This window comes from Dendropsophus ebraccatus, chromosome 2, assembly GCF_027789765.1.
Source record: "Dendropsophus ebraccatus isolate aDenEbr1 chromosome 2, aDenEbr1.pat, whole genome shotgun sequence".
Taxonomy (NCBI): Eukaryota; Metazoa; Chordata; class Amphibia; order Anura; family Hylidae; genus Dendropsophus; species Dendropsophus ebraccatus.
The window spans coordinates 208,613,295-208,635,845 of record NC_091455.1 but is presented as its reverse complement, the minus strand read 5'-3'; the positions used below and the strand labels follow the sequence as shown (position 1 = coordinate 208,635,845).

At 42.4% G+C, this 22,551-nt stretch overlaps 1 protein-coding gene across 1 annotated transcript in view; it reads left to right on the top strand.

Moving 5' to 3' along the window:
• The window catches only part of SCIN (scinderin), a 53,631-nt gene that overhangs the window by 15,201 nt on the left and 15,879 nt on the right, over positions 1 to 22,551 (top strand). The window contains exons 4-6 of the mRNA XM_069959344.1: positions 4,555 to 4,704; positions 16,211 to 16,300; positions 21,234 to 21,366. Coding sequence (XP_069815445.1) covers positions 4,555 to 4,704; positions 16,211 to 16,300; positions 21,234 to 21,366 — 373 coding nt within the window. The remainder of the gene's footprint in view (positions 1 to 4,554; positions 4,705 to 16,210; positions 16,301 to 21,233; positions 21,367 to 22,551) is intronic.

The window sequence follows — 22,551 nt, the reverse complement described above, 5'->3', positions numbered from 1 at the left end:
TCTGCTGCCACCTCTGTCCATGTCAGGAACTGTCCAGAGCAGGAGAGGTTTTCTATGGGGATTTACTACTGCTCAGGACAGTTCCTGACATGGACAGAGGTGGCAGCAGAGAGAACTGTGTCAGACTGGAAAGAATACATCACATCCTGCAGAGCATACCGCATCTGATAAGTACTGGAAGACTTGAGATTTTTAATAGAATAGAAGAAATTACAAATCTATACAACTTTCTAAAAACAGTTGATCTGAAAGAAAAAAGATTTTTACCAGAGTAAACCTTTAAGGGTTTTTAAGCTTTTTAGTAAATTAAAATAGCCTGCGGTCTGCTGTATATTGCATGTGTGTGTATTGTTGGGTGGGTCATAGTCACGGGCTAGGCCAACCATTGCCCCAAGGGCCTAGATATAACGGGCACTCCTTACAGAACGACACGCAAATATAATTCTTGTGCAATTACCTTCAGTAATGTAGAAAAACCAGCTCTGTGAGGGATTTTATCTGCAGATTGAAGGTTATAAGTACAGAAGATCTCAATGCTACATTAATGCTGTACACAATGGGCTTCCAAATCAGCTATTAGTAAAGGTCAGGGCACACCTCATAACTCTAAAAAGAGCAAAAAATACAAAGCTGACTCTCCATAGTCCAGAGATTAAAACTCACCCAGCTCTGCTGCATCAATGCTTGGGTATATACTTTGTTAGAAGCATTTACTGATCACTGGGTGTTCTGCGGCTGACAATCCCTGCGATCAGCTGTAGAGATACCTAACAGAAAGTGCTCAATTTCTCTACAGTGCCACCGCAGGTGAAATTCAGTATTACACTGATTATACTAATATCAATCAACTGAATGAGTGATGAATAAAATAAATGGAGTGATGTATAAAATGTGAATGTGTCTTCAATAAGAGTATTGGTACTACAGTACCGGCCGGATGATCTTTACTTCTGCGCAATTCGGATGCGGGCGCATCAGTGTACGTCCGCATCCGAATTCCCCGCTGTACTCAATGCTCTGCACAATCCATTGTATGAACTGACAGGTTCTCTGCAACAACGGCCTGGATTAATACTTTACTTATGCTGTGTGAACATGGCCTTAAAGTGCTTTTGTGATGCTTAACCCCTTAAGGACCGGGCCAATTGTCACTTTTGCGTTTTCATTTTTTCCTTCTCGCCTTCTAAGACCCATAACGCTTTCATTTTTCCACCTACAGGGTCTTGTTTTTTTCAGGAGCAGCTGTACTTTGTAATGGCATCTTTCATTCTGCCATAAAATGAATGACGAAACCCCCAAAATATAATTTATGGGGTGAACTTGCGATGGTCAAAAAATGCGATGCCATATTTACGTAATGCAGTTTACGTTAAAACTGCCAATTTTTCTTTATTCTATAGGTCAGTCTGAACACAGCGATATGCAGGTTTACTAGGTTTTCTAACGTTTTACCATTTTTATTAGCAGTAAAAAAAATATTTTGTAAATAGGCTCATTTAAAATGGCCCTATTGTAACTCCTATAGCACTTTTATATGTTCACCTACAGAGTCATATGGGATGTAATTTTTTGGGCCATGATATCTAGTTTTTATTAGTAAAAAATTTTTCTAGATCAAATGTATTGATCGCTTTTTATTAATTTTTTTATACATAAAATGTCATTTAAAAAAAAGCAATCTCTGCATTTTTTTACCACTTTTTGTTCGTGCCGTTGACCGTGCGGGAATAATATTGTTTTATTTTTAATAGATCGGACGATTACGCACGCTACGGTATATAATATGTTAATTATCTTTATTATTTTTATTTGTTTTATATATAAAATGGGAAGGGGGGGGGGTGATTTTCACTCTTATTGGGGGAGGGGCTTTGGGACATTTTTTTAAACTTTTATTAATTTATTTTATTTTTTTTACACTTTTTATCCCCTATTAGGGGACTTTTACATTAATACATTAGATTGCACACACTGATCAGTGCTATGCCATAGCATAGCAGGGATCAGTGTTATCGGCAATCTTCTGATAGAGCCTGCCTGTGGCCATAGCATAGCAGGGATCAGTGTTATCGGCAATCTTCTGATAGAGCCTGCCTGTGGCCATAGCATAGCAGGGATCAGTGTTATCGGAAATCTTCTGATAGAGCCTGCCTGTGGCCATAGCATAGCAGGGATCAGTGTTATCGGCAATCTTCTGATAGAGCCTGCCTGTGGCCATAGCATAGCAAGGACCAGTGTTATCTCTGATCTTCTGATAGAGCCTGCCTGTGGCCATAGCATAGCAGGGATCAGTGTTATCTCTGATCTTCTGATAGAGCCTGCCTGTGGCCATAGCATAGCAAGGATCAGTGTTATCTCTGATCTTCTGATAGAGCCTGTCTGTGGCCATAGCATAGCAGCGATCAGTGTTATTGGCGATCTTCTGATAGAGCCTGCCTGTGGCCATAGCATAGCAGGGATCAGTGTTATCTCTGATCTTCTGATAGAGCCTGCCTGTGGCCATAGCATAGCAGGGATCAGTGTTATCTCTGATCTTCTGATAGAGCCTGCCTGTGGCCATAGCATAGCAGGGATCAGTGTTATCTCTGATCTTCTGATAGAGCCTGCCTGTGGCCATAGCATAGCAGGGATCAGTGTTATCGGCGATCTTCTGATAGAGCCTGCCTGTGGCCATAGCATAGCAGGGATCAGTGTTATCGGCGATCTTCTGATAGAGCCTGCCTGTGGCCATAGCATAGCAGGGATCAGTGTTATCGGCGATCTTCTGATAGAGCCTGCCTGTGGCCATAGCATAGCAGGGATCAGTGTTATCGGCGATCTTCTGATAGAGCCTGCCTGTGGCCTGTGGCAGACTCTCAGAAGATCAGACTGCACGGAGGAAGGTAAGAGACCTCCGGCAGTCAGGCCATGTGATCGGGACCGCGGGGGTCTTGACCGCTAAGTGACCGGAGATCGGAAGTTGCAGCATTTAAGGGGTTAATGGTGGGCGGCCGTTGAGGGTGAGGGCCTGACTGCAGATAGCAGCCGATCCTCACCGGCTATGGAGCGAGCTCAGCTCCTGAGCCTGCTCCATAGCCCGGGACCCGCAGGGCGTACATTTACATCCTCCTGCGTTAAGGCCCAGGCAGTGTTGGCGTAAATGTACACCCATGGTCATTAAGGAGTAAGATTAAGAAAGTACAAAAAAAAAAATTCTTAAATTAAGAAACATGGGGATACTCACCTGCCTGATCCTGGTTCTGTTGGTGCCACTCCCCGTTGATCAGCAGCACTTTCTGGTCATTTTCTCGACCCAGGAAATAACCTGTCAGCCAATCACTGGTTGAGCCTGCTTGTTATCCCCATCTATGGACTAGAGCAGAGAGCTGTTGGCGCTCTCTATAGACAGCCATTTATTTGGTGTTTGTTAAAGTTTATTGACTTGCTATTTGTATCTGGAAGTAAAGGAAGAATTTGCCTAAATCCTTTGTATATTACACTCATACTGGTTTTGCATATTATTGTTTCAATTTCTAGCAGTGGTATATTTTATATTTATATGTAGAGAGCAGTGGTGTATTTTATATTTATATGTAGAGATTAGAAAAACAGGTATGTAATTTCTTTTCCCAAAAATAGTGCCACTTTTTTTTATTGGTCATTTCTGGTATTACAGGATTTAAGTGGATGGGGCTGAACTGCAATACAAGACTCGCCCGTAAAAAAAAAAAAAAATCTTTCAAATCCACTAGAGCCATAAAGCGCCAGAGATTTATAATGTAATTCTATGGGAAAAAAAAAATCTCAAGTCTTCCAGTACTTATCAGCTGCTGTATGTCCTGCAGGAAGTGGTGTATTCTTTCCAGTCTGGAGAGCAGGAGAGGTTTTCTGGTTAAATGTTTTTATTAGTTTTTTTTTATAAGCACTATAAGCCCTGACTGTAACATATGGGTTAACAAAGAATATAGAAACAACAGTAATAACATTCGGTATATTATATAGAAAAATTGTGGTAACATACATGCAGCATGGTACAATAAGAGGATACTGTACAAGCACTGAAAACCAAAATGGCTGACCTGGAAGATCGCAGCAGGAGGAACAACCTGAGGTTTAGAGGTGTGCCAGAATCACTATCTGTACATGAACTTTCCCAATATGTTAAAGGGGTTATCCAGTGCTACAAAAACATGGCCACTTTTCCCCCTCTCTTGTCTCCCGTTCACTAGGTGCTTTAGTTGTATTTTCCTCTTAGCGGCAGTAGACAGTCTCCTGACTCCGCACCATGTACATGACCCAGATCTGACCAGTAGCAAAAGTAGCAACTGGAATAAGATGTTAGATAACCTGCCAGTAGCGTAGCTGGTGCTGGATAAGGTTCAGGGGCTCCAAGAGCCTAAAACTTCTCATCACTGTGGGTTTGTTTACCTGCAACCCTGCAAAGTATTGGGACATCACCTTGAATTGTGACAAATTACAAACTCAGCTCTGCTGTACATGCACAAAAAAATAATGGGGAAATAATGAAGTCTGCAGCACAACAATGTATACTCAAACAACGCCCTTCTCTTACAGGTGATCTACCAGTGGTGCGGATCGACAGCTAACAAGTATGAACGCTTTAAGGCTATGCAAGTGGCTAACGGAATTCGCGACAATGAGAGGAATGGCCGTGCACAGCTGGTTGTTGTGGATGAAGGGAACGAACCAAATGATCTAACTAAGGTATTTGTTTTTTAGAATTTACAAACACTGTATATACTTAATTGTAAAAAATGGCTCAATTTGTCTCAATTGCAGGACATACACACAAAATGTCTCCTATACTATAAGTTATATGTCACTTATCAATCCTGATGGAAAATTTTATATCGAAGGCAAAAACTTCAGCCTACTCTGAAACTAGACGGGAACCCTGGTTCAGATAGTTTTAGTGAGCATTCAAGGTGGTGGCGCTGTTGCATTGATTTCTATGCAAATAATTTCAACTAAAAAAGTGGTGAAAATGGGTACTGCAAGTAACAACAAATTGATCTGTGTTTATAAGGAAAATTCTACTCAGACATTACAGATCTCAACTTGTAGTTTATAAGAAAATGTCTACAACACAATATAATGTATAGGGAACCAGGTGTTCTTTGAGATGGTACATCCCCTCTAATCTACCTCATCAAGGTCCATGAGATATGTTAAGTTCTGTATCTTTCATTTTTACTTCAGTTTATTTTAGATAAATTATCAGTTCTTGTACAGGAAATACCCTTTTAGTTACAGCCTTATCACCACAGACATGTATAGGGACTGGCATTGGTCATGTGCTTATAGCGTGCAGTAGACAGTGACTCACAATGCTGAGGTTAGCCTGTATACTGGTATGAGAGTGGGGGTTACATCACTTACATTTGCCACAAAGAACTGAAATCCAGATAGAACTGAGAGTATTAATATATCACGCAATGCTCAGAAATAGTAATATAAATGTCTAGGCATGGCTGGCAGCATTAGGATACCCATAGAGGTTCTGTCCCAATCAGAAATATGTATCTGCTTTATTGAGTTACTGTAAATGTATAAGTATCAGTATTCACTGTAGTTCTAGCATTAAAAGCTCTGGGTACACAGTGCAAAAGCAGAATAATGAGGATGAAAAGATGTTAAGATACTTTTTATTTAAGAAAGTGATAATGCAGCTGCTTTTTCAGTAAAGACTCCATAGTGTGACCGCTCTTACAGTATAGACCCCATAGTGTGACCGCTCTTACAGTACAGACTCCATAGTGTGACCGCTCTTACAGTATAGACCCCATAGTGTGACCGCTCTTACCGTATAGACTCCATAGTGTGACCGCTCTTACAGTATAGACCCCAGAGTGTGACCGCTCTTACAGTACAGACCCCAGAGTGTGACCGCTCTTACAGTATAGACCCCATAGTGTGACCGCTCTTACAGTATAGACTCCATAGTGTGACCGCTCTTACAGTATATACACCATAGTGTGACCGCTCTTATAGTATAGACCCCATAGTGTGACCGCTCTTACAGTATATACACCATAGTGTGACCGCTCTTACAGTATATACACCATAGTGTGACCGCTCTTACAGTACAGACCCCATAGTGTGACCGCTCTTACCGTATAGACTCCATAGTGTGACCGCTCTTACAGTATAGACCCCATAGTGTGACCGCTCTTACAGTATATACACCATAGTGTGACCGCTCTTACAGTATATACACCATAGTGTGACCCCTCTTACAGTATAGACTCCATAGTGTGACCGCTCTTACAGTATATACCCCATAGTGTGACCGCTCTTACAGTATATACACCATAGTGTGACCGCTCTTATAGTATATACTCCATAGTGTGACCGCTCTTACAGTATAGACTCCATAGTGTGACTGCTCTTACAGTATATACTCCATAGTGTGACCGCTCTTATAGTATATACTCCATAGTGTGACCGCTCTTACAGTATAGACTCCATAGTGTGACCGCTCTTACAGTATATACACCATAGTGTGACCGCTCTTACAGTATAGACCCCATAGTGTGACCGTTCTTACAGTAAAGACTCCATAGTGGGACCGCTCTTACAGTATAGACCCCATAGTGTGACCGCTCTTACAGTATAGACCCCATAGTGTGACCGCTCTTACAGTACAGACTCCATAGTGTGACCGCTCTTACAGTATAGACTCCATAGTGTGACCGCTCTTACAGTACAGACTCCATAGTGTGACCGCTCTTACAGTATATACACCATAGTGTGACCGCTCTTACAGTATAGACTCCATAGTGTGACCGCTCTTACAGTATAGACCCCATAGTGTGACCGCTCTTACAGTATAGACTCCATAGTGTGACCGCTCTTACAGTATATACACCATAGTGTGACCGCTCTTACAGTATATACACCATAGTGTGACCGCTCTTACAGTATATACCCCATAGTGTGACCGCTCTTACAGTACAGACTCCATAGTCAGACCGCTCTTACAGTATATACACCATAGTGTGACCGCTCTTACAGTATAGACTCCATAGTGTGACCGCTCTTACAGTATATACACCATAGTGTGACCGCTCTTACAGTATAGACTCCATAGTGGGACCGCTCTTACAGTATAGACTCCATAGTGTGACCGCTCTTACAGTAGAGAATCCATAGTGTGACTGCTCTTACAGTATAGACTCCATAGTGTGACCGCTCTTACAATAGAGAATCCATAGTGTGACTATTCTTACATCGTACAGTACAGACAGTAGAGATGGCACACAGTGTTTGGATGTCTAGAAGTGATATGACTGAGATCCCTCCTCCCTGTCCTGCACAGTCATAGCACTACTTGCGGAATAGAAGTAGAGAGCGGCCACTTCTCTATCCTCTGGTCTCCTACGCCGCAGGGGATGTGTGACTTTTCTGTAGTTTGCAGCTTTCATGCAGTCACCACATCCTTGTGCAAAACAAATAATCCTTTTCACATGATTTTATCTTCGGTACAGACATGTTGATGGCTACATTATAATATTGCTGACCCTAATATACATGACCCTAATATACAGAAACCCTACCATACAGGACCCTAACATAAAGGGCCCTAACATACAGGACCCTAACATACAGGACTCTAATATAAAGGAACCCTAATATACAGAAACCCCTATATACAAAATCCTAATATACAGAAACCCTAATATGGGTATGCAGGGTTGCTTGTTTTTATAAAGGAACTGACACATCACAGCACCACTTAGGGTGCATATGGACAGATGCATCCAGTACCCCAGAAGTGTTATTGTGGACAATTTCATTATTGCCCAAAACAACAAAACAAAGTTTTATATGTGTGTGTATATATGCTCTTAAAAGTACTTCTAATATAGGGTGTTCTAATAACCCATGCTGTGCCTTAACAAACGTCCAGTCTTTTCCCCAAGGTGTTACGCCATGGACGGCTTTTCTCAAGTGAGGGAGTATGTGGTTTCCCACTAGGGGTGTTACTGTTGTTTACACCCTTCGCAAAAGTCTGTACTTTTTGTGGTCTTACTGCAGCCAAAGCAGTATTAAGAGATGGCCACTAGATGTCGCTATATTATGTATTGAAGTATGGCAGCTTCACGGCTGAAGTGTCTCAAAGGGTTATTGTGTTTGTGTGTACCAGAATCTGTGGACCAGTAGGATCTTCACTTTCTTCTGTCCTATCACCTCTTCTCTCTGTTCTTCTATTGCACTCTTTCCACCCAACCACAGCGCCCCTTACACACTAGATAGGAAGTTAGTCCCTTGGGTGGAGGAGGAGTCTTAGTCGGGATTCTGTGAGAGAAGGACGCAGACCAGATTGCTCTCCACAGTGGTCCTACCTGGGCAGTGGCCCTCTGCCAGGTCCCTCCGTACAGAAGAGGAGTAGTCTTAGTCAGTACCTCGCATGGGTAGGACGCAGGACAGTGCTCTGTTACAAAATTCTCTCTCAGTGCCTATACCCCGTATGATGCAGTGTTAAGCCTCTCAGGAGAGGACTAGCCAACAGATCACCTCAACCCACGCCGTAGACTAGGAGAAACAACAGTGAAGGACAGTATACACTAAAGAGCCAAAGAGCTAGGAACTGATCGGGGGGGAGCAAAGTTACTGTAACAGTCCATGAACTCCATCTCGCAACGTGAGTATCAGCAGGAAACCCTCAGCACTCTGCTCATCCCAGGTAACAAGGTCTGGAGCCTGTGTCACCCATTAGTACGGTTCAGCCAAAGCTAGTGGGCATAAGGTGGTGTGAAGACTCTAGAAAGTTCAATACAAAGGCACAGGTTGTCTCACTCTTTTTCTTCTTCTACAAGTATTCTTCTATGTACTCCAACATCCCGGCAGAGCACATTACTACTTGGGTTGAGACTCTCAGGGCACCCTCCTCTCTACTACGCTACTTCAGTACAACTCTACCAACACTACTACATCCTACTCAGCACTTATCACACAGATCTGGTGGTTCTATGTTCAAGTATTTATTGGAACTTTATCAAGTGTATATCCGAGCTCATCTGTATTACCTGTTGCACATTTGCCAATAGTAAATCAAGTCAACGTTAACCCAGGGTCTGTGATTATTCACTACCACCTACACACACACACCGCAACCTTGGGACATCTCCCCTTTCCACCTGTGACTACATCATCTGTGACTACACTATCCCAAGGGACCCGGTAGCCACCCGACAGGACACTGACCACAGGGGAAAAGGGTACAACTGGCCTTACACCCTAAAAGCAGGCGTGCCATCACACCTGTGTGCCCACCTGGCACTGGCGTTACGTGACAAAACCTTAAGGTCCGGCTGTATCTCATCCATCCACCACAGGAGTGGCGTCACATTTCCATCTAGCAAGTGACCGGCCGTGACAACGCTATAACATCATCCGGGGGCTCACCACATACAGAATCCTAAAATACAGAAGCCCCTTTATACAGAGCCCTGATATACAGAAACCCCTATATACAGGACTACCAATATACAAAACCCTAATATACAGAAACCCCTATATACAGAATCCTAATATACAGAACCCTAATATACAGAACCGCTAATATACAGAAACCCCTATATACAGAATCCTAATATACAGAACCCTAATATACAGAACCACTAATATACAGAAACCCCTATATACAGAATCCTAATATACAGAACCCTAATATACAGAAACCCCTATATACAGAATCCTAATATACAGAACCCTAATATACAGAACCGCTAATATACAGAAACCCCTATATACAGATTCCTAATATACAGAACCCTAATATACAGAAACGCTAATATACAGAAACCCCTATATACAGATTCCTAATATATAGAACCCTAATATGCAGAAACCTAAAATACAGAAACCTAATATACAGAAACCCTAATATACAGGACCCTTATATACAAAATCCAAATATACAGAGCCCTAATATACAGAAACCCCTAATATACAGAAACTGTAACATACAGAACTCTAATACACAGAATCCTAATATGCAGAACCCCCAATATACAGAAACCTCAATATACAGAACCCTAATACACAGAAACCCTAATATACAGAACCCCAAATATACAGAAACCTCAATATATAGAACCCCAATATAGAGAAACCTTAATATATAGAACCCTAAAATACAGAAACCCCTATATACAGAACCCTAATATACAGGGCCCTAATATACAGAAACCCTAATATACAGGACCCCTAATATACAGAAAAAGCAGCTGTCTGCTTCTGGGCTGTTCACAGTCATAGACAATGATCACCTCTAGGCATGACTACTTCTCTCCCTATATTGCGCTCTATATGTTCCACTATAACTTACTGATAATATATAGCACATAAAACATACCACCATACCCTGCTTAAATATCAGTGCCCAAATAATATCCTACAGAACCCTAAATAATAGTCATGTAGTGAAACAGTACAACCATCCATCACTAAACAGCACTACCATATAGCGCTATAATAATACCGCCATAGAGAGCCAAAGTATCATTTTCTAGGTAGTATCACACAGAACCTAAATGTAGCGGTCAGAAACTACTGATCATTTAGTGCCACAATAGAACAATACAAATCTAAAATAATACCGTCATATATTTTCCAAATAATAGTACTACCCAGTGTACAAATCATCAGCCAATTTTACTTATACAGCCATGGCTGTCAGCCCAATAAACAAGGCAGGGGGTAAAGTACCAGTCCCTATAGCCCCCCACCGTCTAACCAGGACATCTGCTCCTTCACTTACCCATCACACCCTCAGGCTCAGAACCTGGCACTGGTGACAACTGTAAGAATTATACGTAACACATGGAAGGTGAGAAGTGACACTGTGCATATCCATGCTGAAAATAATAATATCCAACACGTATAAGGGAAGTGATACTGTGCACACAAAATATAAGAATCCAGAATATGTATCTAACACATAGAAGGTAAGAAGTGGCACTGTGCATATACAGTACAATATACACATTCTGAGAATGACATGCAACATATACGGTATCAACTGGTGTCAGAAAGTTATACAGATTTGTAATTTGTCTATTTAAAAATCTCCAGTCTTCCAGTACTAGGCTATGTTCACACTACGTGTAAGTACGGCCATAGGCAACACCGGCCGTACTTTATGTGCCTGTGAACATTGCCTGTTTCTTTATGGGATCCCGGCCGGAGCGTATACACATCGTATACGCTCCGGCCGGGATACGTGCGGCGCCGCAAATAACTGACATTCACTGAATTGCGGCCGTAGGAAACCCTGTCAGTTCACACAGTGAAGCGAGCGGCTCCGGCGCTTGCTTCACTGTGTGCTATGGGAAGCTCTGATGCGGATGCGGGCGCGCGCAACTTCCCTTTAACTACATGGAAGTTGCACTGTGCTTTTAGGTTGTATAGAAAGTGAGAATGGGCTAAAATGGGTTCTAGAGAGGAGAAGTTGTACTGTGCAGTTTTATTGTAAAGAAAGTTAGAATGGCTGAAAAAGATCCCTAGATATAAAAGAATTAGAAGTTGTACTGTGCATTTATATCGTATAGAAAGTAGGAATGGCTGCAAGAAGATCCCTTGATGTAGAGAAGGAGAAGTTGTACTGTGCAGCCCTCCCTGATGACAAGTCACTGGCAGCCGCCACAGACAATCCCTTTGCTTTGGCTGCAGAAGAGTCTTTTGTTTTAGCAGACGACACACGTGTATAGATATAGTTAGTGAGCTCACACGCCCTGTCCGGCGGCGACAACCACAGAGCTACCTGCAAGGACCAATGCAATTACAGAGACACTACACTATTATTAAGGACTAACACTGAGGCTGGGCATAGGGGGCTGTGGTGGTCCTCAGACTGCTTCTGTAACACACTACAATACTGCAGGGTACATAGACATGGCGGCCGGAGGTCTGGTATAGCAGCTCAGTAATACCACATATAACCTGAGGACAGGTGTGGCGCTGTTTTTGGAAGGAGTCACATCGTAGCTGTATACAGAGGGATTGCTGGCAGTGCAGCTCCCCAATGCATTAGTTGCAGCAGAGCTTCTGTGTTAGGAAATGAACGAGGCTGATGGGATCCAGGATCCTCTTATTGGTTTTGAGCTCTCGCTATAGTACGGCGCCACCCCCGACAACACCTGCACAGAACAGGATGGTAGGAAGTAGAAGAACAACATACAGGGAAAGGGGGATCGTTGTGGAGATACTATAACTATAAGGCTATATTCATAAAACATATTTTTTGTATTAATCACAGTCATTGTTGCAATTTGCAACAACGGCCGTGATTAATACAAAAGAAACGTTGCATAGAAATCAGAGGGAATCCCGGCCGGAGTGTATACACATAGTATACACTCCGGCCAGGATTCCAACCGGCCGCACAGAAAACTAAAGTTAGTTCATTGAATAGCAGCCTCACAGACCTGTCAGTTCACACAATGGAGAGTGGCTCCGTCCGCACTCTCTATTGTTTGCTATGGTGAAATAGCACTGACACCAGCCGTTATGTGACACGGCCAAGTCACAGAATGGTCGGTGTCTTACGTAGTGTGAACCTGGCCTAACAGTGTATGTGTATGTGCTGTCAATATGTTAATGGGATGAGATACCGTAAGAGTTAATAATAGATCCCTGGTGGTCTAGAGTAACTTATATACTGTTCATCCTGGGTGATATATATGAGTACAGTTAATCCTGGTGGTTTAGGATGGTTATAGACATACTAGTATCACTTGTGGTTTAGAGTAGAAAAGGGGTGATATCTACATCCCTGGTGGTCTAGGGTAGTTAAAGCATCCCTGAGGGTCTGGATTAGTAACAGGTTTAATTCTAGTATATTTGATGGTCTAGTTTATGTGAATTCTGTGCTAACCTAAGGAGATAAAACTAGAATCCCTGGTGGTCTTGAGTAGTAAAGGGGATAAGTTAATGACAGATTATTGAAGACATCTTTGTGGTCTGGGGTAGGGTCTTTGGTAGAGAGGAATCTGCCACCATTCCATACCATTGCAGGAAAGCTAAAACTAATGGTCCCTGGTAGTCTAGTGTAGTGAATAGCTCCATTGTTGTCTCATGGTTACTGGAGAGGTCTGATGCTGTCAGGACCCCCTGATTCTCCGGCAGACCCTATCTCTAGCTTACTCAATCCCATGGAATGGGCAGCCCTGGTGGTCTGCATCGGATATATCCTACAGTAATCCCACAATGTGCATAGCACCTGGGCTGTTTATATTCTCCATATAGAGCTCACTCTCTGCAGAATATCACTACTACACCCTTCCTATTGTCACCTGCTGATTTCAGAAGCCACTGACATCATGGACATGGGAACTTGAGCTCTCCCCAGCCGTGTTTACATTACAGGCGGACCCCCGGGTGGCTTTTGTCACACTGTTTGAGCAGTCACTGTTGTGCAGCTGACTTCTAATATGTGTCAATGTGATGGAGAACTCCTACAATCAATATTGGCTATCACTCAACTGAGTAAACCGAAGAAGATAAATAGGAGGCAACCTGCCCTTATATATGAGTGGAGCAAAGAATACCTGGATGGTGCTGCACTGCTGGGGCCGAGACCTGGTGTGCAAGGGCCATGTCTGGAAGGAAGGGTACAATGAGTAGTACTACACAGTCAATGCATCCAGTAGCTTAAAGTACTTAGGCATTTGCTGATGATATTCTACCATCTTAAAGCATAAATATCAAGATGCAAAATCTCTTTTTCACAAAAAGGAGAAGGACCCCACCTAGGTCTTAACCCACCAACTGAGAAGGACCTCCATGGTAGGAAACCCAATGCCTAAGCTTAGACACAACTCCAGGTCCAGCTTGTATGTAGTGTTGCCTGTCACAAAAGGATGAGTTGAGTTGCAGTAAAGTGCCACAAATGAGAGAAAACCCTCCCCCACATATACATTAACCCACTGATTGAGAAGGACCTCCAGTGAACGGAAACCCAATGTGTTCCTCTTGTTAAAGCTTATGAACGGGAAGGACCCTCAGTAGTCAGAAACCAATGTGCTCCTGTTGTTCAAGCTTATGAATAGAAAGAAACTCCAGTGTTCAGAAACTAATTTACTCCCCTTGTCTAAGCTCAAGAGTGAGAAGGACCTCCAGTGGACAGAAACCAATGTGCTCCTGTTGTCCAAGCTTATGATTGAGAAGGACCTCCAGTGGTCAGAAACCAATGTGCTCCTGTTGTCCAAGCTTATGAATGAGAAGGACCTCCAGTGGTCAGAAACCCAATGTGCTCCCATTGTTCAAGTTCATGAATGAGAAGGACCTCCAGTGGACGGAAACGCAATGTGCTCCCATTGTTTAAGCTCATGAATGAGAAGGACCTCCAGTGGTCAGAAACCCAATGTCAAAGCTTAAAGAGAACTTGTGTGTGCTTCAGCTTGTATCTAGTTTTGCCTGCCATAAAAGGATGAAAGGGTTGTAGTAAGGTGCCACAAAAAGGAGAAGCCCCCTCCATGACTAACCCACTGAATGAGAAGGACCCTCAGTGGTCAGAAACCCAATGTGCTCCAATGTCAAAGCTTAGAGAGGGAACAAGTTGCAAAATGAACTGATATCCCTTTTCCACTATTTGGCACTATAATCGCAAAGATTAAGGAAGCTAAGATCTGAAGAGTTGTTTGGTGACTACTTAAAGGGACACTCCTCTTTGCACAACATATTTACCTTATTCCCCTCTGTAAATACTTTACTCATCTTGTGTTTCTTTGTAACCGCAAAAGGCTGCTCAGACAGAAAATTCTGCCAATGCCGGAGAGCAATGTATTGTGGGAGCTGGCATGGTTAGGTCTCATGGCTGACAGCGAGGACTGGAAAAAGTGTAATTTATTCATGTAAATCTCTGATCGTTCTAGGCTAGTCAGGTGGGTGGTTTTAGTGATTGATAGCTCTCTCTATAAGATCACATACACATGAATAAATGACAAGTTACCCTGGAATTACTCCCACAATCTGCTCAGCTCCTCCTGGTCTATAACTCACTGCATTTTTAAAGGGGTACTCTGGAGAAAATCTTTTTCTTTCAAATCAACTGGTTTCAGAAAGTTATACAGATTTGTAATGTACTTCTATATAAAAATCTCCAGTCTTCCAGTACTTATCAGCTGTATGTCCTGCAGGAAGTGGTGTATTCTTTCCAGTCTGACACAGTGCTCTCTGCTGCCACCTCTGTCTATGTCAGGAACTGTCCAGAGGAGGAGAGGTTTTCTATGGGGATTTGCTGCTGCTATGGACAGTTCCTGACACGGACAGAGGTGGCAGCAGAGAGCTCTGTGTCAGACTGGAAAGAATACACCACTTCCTGCAGGACATACAGCAGCTGATTAGTACTGGAAGGTTCAAGATTTTTAAATAGAAGCAAATTACAAATCTGTATAACTTTCTATAACCAGTTGATTTGAAAGGAAAATATTTTTACTGGGGTGCCCCTTTAATGTGACAGGTTTCCTTTAAGAGATGTCTGACCTTCTCTACAGGCGGTGCATGGAGGTAACAAGGGTAAACTGGGTAAAAGTGTGAAATGGATTCAAGTGACCAATCCACCCCGTCCGGGCTTGCAGTGATTCCCCCCATCCCATATACACCATATAACTATATAGAACCCAGTTTACTGCCCAGTATATAGCCCAGTTTTTAGCCCATAAAATGGTTGTCTTGGCGGAGCCTGTCATGTGCCATCTGTCATCCGTAAAACAAACAGCCGCCGCCGCTGCCCGCTCCTTATCTCCAGCACACCAACATATAACATAGACTTTGTGCCCTCGCTGATAAATCCTGTATTCCTCTATTATGGGGCGAGATATGAGAAGTGAGGTTATTCTAGAATATGAAGCCTGAAGCCAGTGGTCAGCGAGGGGTTAATGGGGCAGAGGAGGCAGCAGAAGAACCATCATGCCTGGACAGCCAAAGCTTTAGCTGTCCAGGCATGATGGGAATTGTAGTTTTGCAACAGCCGGAGGGCCAAAGGTTCCCTATCCCTGATATAGAGTCTTATTATAAAGCCCACTGCAGACTTCCTCTTATCCTGCTGGTTCAGCATCTGCTGCAGTATAACACATGAGACCTAGTGCAACTATCATAAAGCCACATCTCTCACGATGCAATGCAGCCATCAGTATACATACATTACATCTGTCAGAACAACGTATCTTATGTCTTATAATAATCCACAATGTTATTTTTTTAGGTTTTGGGTAAGAAGCCGGATCTCCCGGCCGGGGACGATGGTGATGATGTTGCCGATGTTACAAACAGGAAGATGGCCAAACTCTATATGGTAAGACATGTGGGGGTGTAACAAAAAACATTGGGGTCCACCATAGTTGGCCTCCCATTGGGCACTCCACGTCTCTACCTTCTAGATACTTCTACATTGTTACATTACTGTAAGGCAAAATTGGGACATTTAAAGGCAAAATTGGGACCCCCAAAACTATACTCTTTAATGGGGTCTCTGTGACTACACAGAGAAGGGGGTGTGAGGAGGAAACCCCATAGTCTACTGCAACTCTGAACTGGATATGACTTGATATGGACCATGTGACCTGAATCATTTCTAACACCGCTGGCTCCCTCTAGTGGCCAGGCAGTGCAATTACAGCTCCACCACTGGAACCTACACTACAAAGGGATTCTGCAGCTGACTGAATTATTAGTTACCACTGCAGGGTCTGCCATATTAGTAACTGGGCCCCATTATATTTATGGACAGGTTTGAGACCCCTAATAAGGTCCCCAGCTAGTTTGGGGGGGGGGGGGGGGGGGAATGAAACAAATTGTTACAACTTATACTAACAAGTATAAAAGGCTGAATCTATATTATGCAAATAGAACAGCTGTAATACAACCCAGTGACCAATCAGGGGCACCGAGATAGCTCATGGGTGGGACCAGGCCTTCCTTATATGGGCATTCTCTATAAAAAGTACCCCAGTGTTCCTTACTTTTAGCTATATATAACAAAGTTGTTAGAAATATCCAGAATTCTGTAATTCTTCCCTGGAAACAGATTTTTTTTTTTCATATGAAATCTTCAAAAAGAACAGATTTATTAAATCCTTAAATGGGAGCACATGTTGGCAACGGTGAAGCCTTTGTGCTAAAACATGTGACAGTATCGAATGCCAGAGACTGGGGGAGGTCCTGGGGGTCACACCCCAACCCACATAGGAATGGAGGGGGGTAAAGAGAGTGTCTGTGCATTATTATATACCACTGCTAGAAGAAGACTTGCTATTCAGGAGCCTGGGGAAGATGAGTGACAAGAAGTTTAATGGCAGCCATACTGGTTGTCATGTCAATTCTTTCGGAGGAATGCGGAATCAGCGGCCCATAAAATGGTATCTATGGAGCCGGCGGAAAGGCGCGCGACCGTGAGCGCGTACAGGCGGCGGAATTCCGCTGAATTTATCAGTGAGAATTCCGTAGTCTGAACCCGCCCTCAGACTGGAAATAATACACCACTTCCTGCAGGACATACAGCAGCTGATAACCACTGGAAGACCGTAGATTTTTTTTAAAAGAAGTAAATTACAAATCTCAGGCACTTTCTGGCACCAGATGCTTTGGAAGAAAACATTTGTTTGCTTAAAGGACAACTCCGGCACTGATAAAAAAAAAACTAAACTGAAGCTCTAGTTGGTGTCTTCATTTTTTCTTCACTTCCTGGTTTAGGGTTTCCCATGATGCACTTTGTCTCCTGTGATGTCTAACCAATTGTTAGATGGCTGACATCTTGCTCAGCCAATCAGAGCTGAGCAACCTGAGTCATCTAACAAAGGGAGGCTGGCCTATCAGGGCTTAGACCCGCCTCCCTCTTGATGATGTCATTGTCACAAAATGGCTGCCACAGAGCAGCCTGGGGTCAACAGTCATTAGATAAGAATGAGTTTACTTCACTTCCTGGTGGGAGGATGAGGGGGAAAAGATAGGGAAGGGGGGCAGATAGGTGATTGAAGCATATTATAAGGTTATATAACTTTGTAATGTGTTTCAATTACTGGGAAAAAGCTTTTCACCGGAGTTGTCCTTTAACAGAAACAGAAAAAAACTAACAAGTTGTCACCTAACTTTTCCTGAAATTTTTATAAGTTGTCACTTAGCTTTCCTGGGAAATAATCATGCGTGCTGGCAATCACCCAGGTTTCCCAGAAACTGGTGTAACCAAGACCTGCCTAGTAATGCTGGGAAATCTTCCCAGTATCTGTACGGTACAGTGTTACCATCCAAGACTCTGGGAAAGATGAGTGATGATCCGTAGGGAGGTGTGAGCAGTAATGGAGACACATTGCACCCAGCTTTCCCAGGAACAGGAACCATTGATAAGCAAAGACTCAATGCTTCCTATGCACTGGGCACTGGCCCCATCTAATGTACAGGGGGGATAGGTGCAGGGTTACTATCCCACTGCTGAAGCATAACCTGTGTGAATGCTGTTTTGTAAGGCTTGGTTTACACTATGTTTTTGCAATCCGTTTTTTTTCCATTCGTTTTTTGCAAAAAACACATGAAAAAAAACTGATGGAAAAAAGCATGCATGTGTGTGCATCCGTTTTTCCATTCAATAATGGAATTCAATGGAAAAACGGATCAAAATGGATGCACACACATGCATCCATTTTTTGCAAAAAAAAATGAAAAAAAACTGAACCCAGCCTAAAAGATGACGTTGATATTGTTACTGATCATGTTTTATTGCACTTATCACACCATATGCTTGGAAGGTGCTAAAGAGTTAAGGGGGTACTCTGGAGGGGGAACAAATGGTGTCAGTTATAGAGTTATATAGACTTGTAATTTACTTCTATTTTATCCATCTTTTTTTTGCAAAAAAAACGGATGAAAAAAAAAACGGGTTGCAAAAACATAGGGGGACATTTATTAAGTCCGGCGTTTTTTACGCCGGACTTATAAATGACCCCGCAGCTCCGGCGCTACAGAGATTTATGCAGAGGCGGTGCACACATAAATCCCGTGCGCGTCGGTGCGAACAGCCGAAAACCTACACCACCTGAAAGGTGGAGTAGGTTTTCGGCGTATCTTTGAGTAGAAAATATGATAAATCACACAGACTCTGAGTCCGCCCCCCCCCCCCCCCCCCTCTCCACACACCCACAGGGATCAGACCCCGGTGTCCCTGAATGGAGGAAGCCAGTAGATCCAGCGCTCATCCAGCTTTCTGCATTGTGTCACTATAGAGAGATCAGCTTTCCCAGGAGCGGTGGCCGTGTCACATACATGGTGTTACATGGTTATTACTTGTAGAGGAAGGAGCTGAGTAAACACCCGGATTATATATATATATATATATCTATATCCCTGCCGAGTTCTGTGGAAACAGGAAGAATAAACACCAGAGATCCCAAGAGTGGAGGGCAAATATCTCAGCCTTAAAGGGGCTGTCCATCTATTATAAAGAACGCTTATAAAGCTTTATAGACATAATACTAACAGCTGAGGATATGTTACAGTGTGTCAGTGTACTGTACAGACCTAATACTAACAGCTGAGGATATGTTACAGTGTGTCAGTGTACTGTACAGGCCTAATACTAACAGCTGAGGATATGTTACAGTGTGTCAGTGTACTGTACAGACCTACTAACAGCTGAGAATATGTGACAGTGTGTTAGTGTACTGTACAGACCTAATACTAACAGCTGAGGATATGTTACAGTGTGTCAGGGTAATGTACAGACCTAATACTAACAGCTGAGGATATGTTACAGTGTGTCAGTGTACTGTACAGACCTTATACTAACAGCTGAGGATATGTTACAGTGTGTCAGTGTACTGTACAGACCTTATACCAACAGCTGAGGATATGTTACAGTGTGTTAGTGTACTGTACAGACCTACTAACAGCTGAGGATATGTTACAGTGTGTCAGTGTACTGTACAGACCTTATACTAACAGCTGAGGATATGTTACAGTGTTAAGTGTACCGTACAGACCTAATACTAACAGCTGAGGATATGTTACAGTGTGTCAGTGTACTGTACAGACCTAATACCAACAGCTGAGGATATGTTACAGTGTGTCAGTGTACTGTACAGACCTAATACTAACAGCTGAGGATATGTTACAGTGTGTCAGTGTACTGTACAGACCTAATACTAACAGCTGAGGATATGTTACAGTGTGTCACTGTACTGTACAGACCTAATACTAACAGCTGAGGATATGTTACAGTGTGTCAGTGTACTGTACAGACCTAATACCAACAGCTGAGGATATGTTACAGTGTGTTAGTGTACTGTACAGACCTACTAACAGCTGAGGATATGTTACAGTGTGTCACTGTACTGTACAGACCTAATACTAACAGCTGAGGATATGTTACAGTGTGTCAGTGTACTGTACAGACCTAATACTAACAGCTGAGGATATGTTACAGTGTGTCAGGGTAATGTACAGACCTAATACTAAGAGCTGAGGATATGTTACAGTGTGTCAGTGTACTGTACAGACCTTATACTAACAGCTGAGGATATGTTACAGTGTGTCAGTGTACCGTACAGACCTAATACTAACAGCTGAGGATATGTTACAGTGTGTTATTGTAACGTACAGACCTAATACTAACAGCTGGGGATATGTTACAGTGTGTCAGTGTACTGCACAGACCTAGTACTAACAGCTGAGGATATGTTACAGTGTGTCACTGTACTGTACAGACCTAATACTAACAGCTGAGGATATGTTACAGTGTGTCACTGTACTGTACAGACCTTATACTAACAGCTGAGGATGTGTTACAGTGTGTCAGTGTACTGTACAAACCTAATACTAACAGCTGAGGATATGTCACAGTGTGTCAGTGTACTGTACAGACCTAATACTAACAGCTGAGGATATGTTACAGTGTGTCAGCCCTCCGTCCTTGCCTGACTCCGCCGCTATGCACATATGCTCTGTATGCCATGTGGGACACATTTTGCATGGTGGTGCCAGCGGGCTATGGAAACAAACATTGTATTCTCAAATAACCCCGGGCCTTTTCCTGTCATAGCCATCCAGCTGTTTAAAGGGACAGGAAACCTGGAGTCTATATTCTCTTCATTTGCTATGCAAAATAATACAATCTATTGTTCCCTGTTATCAGCCATTTCAAATGATCACTACTATATATCTCATATCACTGAGATCCCTCAATTCTTCTTGTAATTCTGTACTGTCCCCTTTTTTCTCTTGTTAAATGCCCATTCCAGGTGTCTGATGCCAGTGGGTCCATGAAGGTCTCTGTAGTGGCAGAGGAAAACCCCTTCTCCCAGGCCATGCTGATCTCTGAGGAATGCTTCATCCTGGACCACTCTGCGGACAAAAAGATCTTTGTATGGAAAGGTCAGGCCTCCTGCTTCTTCCACTGGCACATTGTGTGTTGTGATCAAATTATCAAGAGTTCATTTCTATGGCTGCATCCAGCTCCCCGCAGTTGGCAACTTAGATGTTCTCAACACAACAAACACCTCAGTCTTAATGTGTGTGACATCATAGACTACATATACAAAGGGGCATTCAGAGAGGGCAACATGGCTGAGGTCACTGGGGCGACTAAAGGTGGATTCATCTAATCTAGAAAACTAAGATTAGTGCAAAGTAATCAGCAAAAAAGTAACTGAGGTCAATGGTTATGTAACTGAAAGCCAATACTCTAAAGAGCTATTCCCATCAGATAGAGAGAGAGAGAATTATAATGCTGCACCATGTATCAGAAAATAACTACAATAATGCTGCTCCTATATACAAGAATATACTATAATATTGCTCTTATATACAAGAATGTACTTTAATACTGCCCCTATATGCAGGAATATACCTACTATAATACTGCCCCTATATACAGGAATATAACTACTAAAAAACTGCTGCTATATACAGGAATATAACTACTATAATACTGCTCCTATATACAAGAATATAACTACTATAATACTGCTCCTATATACAGGAATATAACTACTATGACACTGCCCCCTATATACAGGAATATAACCACTATAATACTGCTCCTATATACAAGAATATAACTACTATAATACTGCTCCTATATACAGGGATATAACTACTATAATACTGCCCGTATATACAAGAATATACCTACTATAATACTGCCCCTATATACAAGAATATAACTACTATAATACTGCTCCTATATACAAGAATATAACTACTATAATACTGCTCCTATATACAGGAATATAACTACTATAATACTGCTCCTATATACAAGAATATAACTACTGTAATACTGCTCCTATATACAAGAATATAACTACTATAATACTGCTCCTATATACAGGAATATAACTACTATAATACTGCTCCTATATACAGGAATATAACTACTATAATACTGCTCCTATATACAAGAATATAACTACTATAATACTGCCTCCTATATACATAAATATAACTACTATGACACTGCCCCCTATATACAGGAATATAACCACTATAATACTGCTCCTATATACAAGAATATAACTACTATAATACTGCTCCTATATACAGGAATATAACTACTAT